Here is a 3913-nt window from a genome sequence, read left to right as displayed (position 1 = left end):
GGAGGGTACCAGGTGGGAGGAAGGTTGAGAGAATAAAATCAATATGCTATCGAATGAACGGGACATCTGGAAATGTCCTTGGATATTCTCTGTCCTCACAGATAGAGTGCCAAGGATTAGAAGACAAAAGGAAAGAAAGAATCACTGGATACATGTTTTGTGCCTTATCTTCATCATTCTGCTTCTTCTCCATGACCATATTAGAACATAGAATAATATAATTGGAAGGGAATTTGGAGGTCTTCTAGTCCAACTGGATGGATGGATGGATGGATGGATGGATGGATGCTTGGATGCTTGGGTGGATGCTTGGGTGGATGCTTGGGTGGATGGATGGATGGATGCTTGGATGGGTGGATGGATGGATGGATGCTTGGATGCTTGGATGAATGCTTGGATGGGTGGATGGATGGATCAATGGATTGATGGATTCAGTGATGGATGGATGGATGGATGGATGGATGGATGGATGGATGGATGCTTGGATGGATGCTTGGGTGGATGCTTGGGTGGATGCTTGGATGGGTGGATGGATGGATCAATGGATTGATGGATTCAGTGATGGATGGATGGATGGATGGATGGATGCTTGGATGGATGCTTGGATGGATGCTTGGGTGGATGCTTGGGTGGATGCTTGGATGGGTGGATGGATGGATCAATGGATTGATGGATTCAGTGATGGATGGATGGATGGATGCTTGGATGGATGCTTGGATGCTTGGATGGATGCTTGGATGGATGCTTGGATGGGTGGATGCTTGGATGGGTGGATGCTTGGATGGATGGATGGATGGATGGATGGATGGATGGATGGATGGATGGATGGATGCTTGGATGGATGGATGGATGGATGGATGGATGGATGCTGGGATGGATGCTTGGATGGATGGATGGATGGATGGATGGATGCTTGGATGGATGGGTGGGTGGGTGGGTGGATGGATGGATGGATGGGTGGGTGGGTGGGTGGGTGGGTGGGTGGATGGATGGGTGGGTGGGTGGGTGGGTGGGTAGATGGATGGATGGATGGATGGATGGATGGATGGATGCTTGGATGGATGGATGGGTGGGTGGGTGAATGGATGGATGGATGGATGGATGGATGGATGGATGGATGGATGGATGCTTGGATGGATGCTTGGATGAGTGGATCATAGGATCATAGGATCAATGGATGGATGGATGGATGGATGGATGGATGGATGGATGGATGGATGGATGGATGGATGGATGGATGGACGAACGGACGGACAATATGCAATCAAGTTATTCTCAGCTCCTAACAACCACATACATTTTTTTCTATGACAATCTATTCCTAACTTGGTCTTTTAATGGTGTATGTAAAACAATGTTCTGCTGGCTTTTTTTTTAGTGTATGGCACCTAAATAGGCCATCCAATCACAGATATACAAATCTAGTTCAAACAAAGCATCAGCAAATATATATATACTTATTCAATAAATATATATATATAACAGTTCGATTCTCATGATTCAAGGCTGACTCAGGCTTCCATCCTTCCATCCTATTGTTGGAGGCCATAGGCTGACTCTGAAAACAGCTTAGGTATCGTTATAAATCACTGTGGAGTGGTATATAAATTTCACTGCTATTGCTAAGGGCTATTTGACAGTGTGGCTGGAATTCTAGGTGATTTTTAAAATAAAAACAGATTACAACCCCTGGTTTAGGTGTATCAACGTTTGAGTTTCTGGTATAGTATTCTTAGTGCTTATAAATGCCCACTCTGCTATGATGACCACAAGGAAGTAGGTCCTCATTATATTGTGTAAACACCACCACATTTACTGTCAACAACTGCAGGTTCATTTTCTCTCTTTTAAGTACGTGACAAGCTGTAAAGGCTTAACTGGGCCAAGTTGTATTTCAATTCAGAACGTATTCAATTCTCCCCAATCTGAGGAGTTCGCATGAATAAAAATTACTGTCAATCCATAGGGGCAAGAGAAGGCAACTTATAGCAACCGTACGACCTGTGGACTTCAACTCCCAGAATTCCTGTTGCCCATCCCTGTGCTAAAATGTCACGTGTTCCTTTTACGGTGGTCTCCCATCTCGCGTCGTGCGAAATCTGCAAAGCTCTTGTGCAAATTCATAAGATCTACATCTAAAATCATTTCTATGTAAATAAATAGCATCTTTTGGGGGGGGGGGGATATCCAACAACCAAATCTCTGTCACGGTGAGTTGCATTGTCATCCTTCCGTCTCAAAAGACTATGGCGGGGGTGTCCAAACTGAGAATTTTAAGACTTGTGGACTTCAACTCCCAGAATTCCCCAGCCAGCTGGCTGGGGAATTCTGGGAGTTGAAATCCACAAGTCTTAAAGTTCCCAGTTTGAACACCCCTGCCATAGACTTTTGAGACCGAAGGATGACAATGCAACTCGCATTACTCGGACAGTAAGGAGGTTGGGGGAGGGGGAACATGGGCCAGTCCTGGGGGCTGAGGAAAGCTCAGATGAGGGCTCTGCCTTGGAGGGAGAGAGGGAACTAGACAGCAGCGAGGCAGAGGAGCAGCTGGAGCCTGTTCCCAGTGTGCACAAGCAAAGAGCGGCCAGAAGTCAAGAACTAAGAAAGCAGGATCGACTTAAGAGTAAAGCCATACCTTGGAGGTGATTGACCCCTCCCATAGGAAACAAAAGAGGAAAGAACGGGGAGTGGGATTTTGTAGGAAATGATTCATTCATTCAGTCATGTCAAGAGTGGAAAGTTCTGGTTGTGATTATAAGCTTTGCCTTGCCCTGCGTTTGGAAACTCGTTATCTGACAGCGCTCCAAAAGAGATAAGGTGCGTGTGGATAAACATTCCTCGGAAAGACTGTTTGCTAAACCTTGCTGACTGTGAATGAAAGGAATTCATGGTTGTGTAAATAAAAGAGGTTTTGCAGGGACCAAGACTTTGCTTCTTGCATGCCAAGGAAACCTGGGTTAGAACACTTACATTTCTCCATACAATAATCCTTTGAGATAATGGGACCGAAGTGGAAGGCCCAAACTCACCAAGGGAGCATTCATGCATGAGACTAGATCTAAATCAGGGTTTTCCCACTCCTAGTCCAACACCTTCACCACTGAACCATCCTGGCTGTCTTGAATGATACATATGAAGGCAAGCAAATATGAAAAATTAGATCTATAAATCTAAAGGTTTCCCTGACCGGTCGTGTCCAACTCTAGGGGGCGGTGTTCATCTCCATTTCTTAGCCAAGGGAGCTAGAGTTGTCCGAAGATACTTCTGTGGTCATGAGTTCCACCACAAATCCTCAAAGCCCTTCTGCGCGGAGACATAAGCGCGAAGACTAATTCGCGCCGTTCTAAGCACTAAGGAAAAACGCGACCCTACCATGATGACATAATCGCGGAGGGCAAAATCGTGCATTCCCAAGCACTCAGTACCCTAAACCTAACCCTAAACCTAACCCTAAACCTAACCCTAAACCTAACCCTAACCCTAAACCTAAACCTAACCCTAACCCTAAACCTAAACCTAAACCTAACCCTAAACCTAACCCTAAAACAAACCCCTAAACCTAATCCTAACGCTTACCTTAAATGAAGTCGGCTTTCTGCCGCAGCGCCGTTTTAAAGCGCCCTTCTGTTGCTGCGCTGTTGTCGTGGCGGTGATGACGCGTGGTGATGACGTCGCGGCTTTAGCGCTGCGATTTTATCACCGTGATTTTGACCAGCGAGGTTTTGTCGTGCCACGGCGGTTATGTGGTCAGCATGGCTATATGCCAAAGGCACATGGAGCGCTATTATCTTTCCACTGAAGGGGTACCTATTTATCTACTCACATTCACAGGCTTTCGAACTGCAAGGTGGGCAGGAGCTGGAGCCAGGAACTGGGGCTCGTCCCATTCCAGGTCTCGAACCTGGCTTGTCAG

General features: G+C 46.2%; 1 protein-coding gene across 1 annotated transcript; it reads right to left on the bottom strand.

Moving 5' to 3' along the window:
• Positions 1 to 584: 584 nt before the first annotated feature.
• LOC116523624 (non-classical arabinogalactan protein 31-like) lies at positions 585 to 1158 on the bottom strand (the record flags this gene model as incomplete). The annotated part of the gene is made up of 2 exons (XM_032238737.1): positions 746 to 1158; positions 585 to 660 (listed from the first exon to the last, which is right to left on the bottom strand). Coding segments are annotated over exons 1-2 (489 nt in total), but the record flags the coding sequence as incomplete, so codon positions are not given.
• Positions 1159 to 3913: the final 2755 nt, after the last annotated feature.

The sequence above is a fragment of the Thamnophis elegans genome, unplaced genomic scaffold (genome assembly GCF_009769535.1).
Source record: "Thamnophis elegans isolate rThaEle1 unplaced genomic scaffold, rThaEle1.pri scaffold_68_arrow_ctg1, whole genome shotgun sequence".
Taxonomy (NCBI): domain Eukaryota; kingdom Metazoa; phylum Chordata; class Lepidosauria; order Squamata; family Colubridae; genus Thamnophis; species Thamnophis elegans.
The sequence above is the reverse complement of the archived record's forward strand: the minus strand, read 5'-3'. Positions and strand labels throughout refer to the sequence as shown.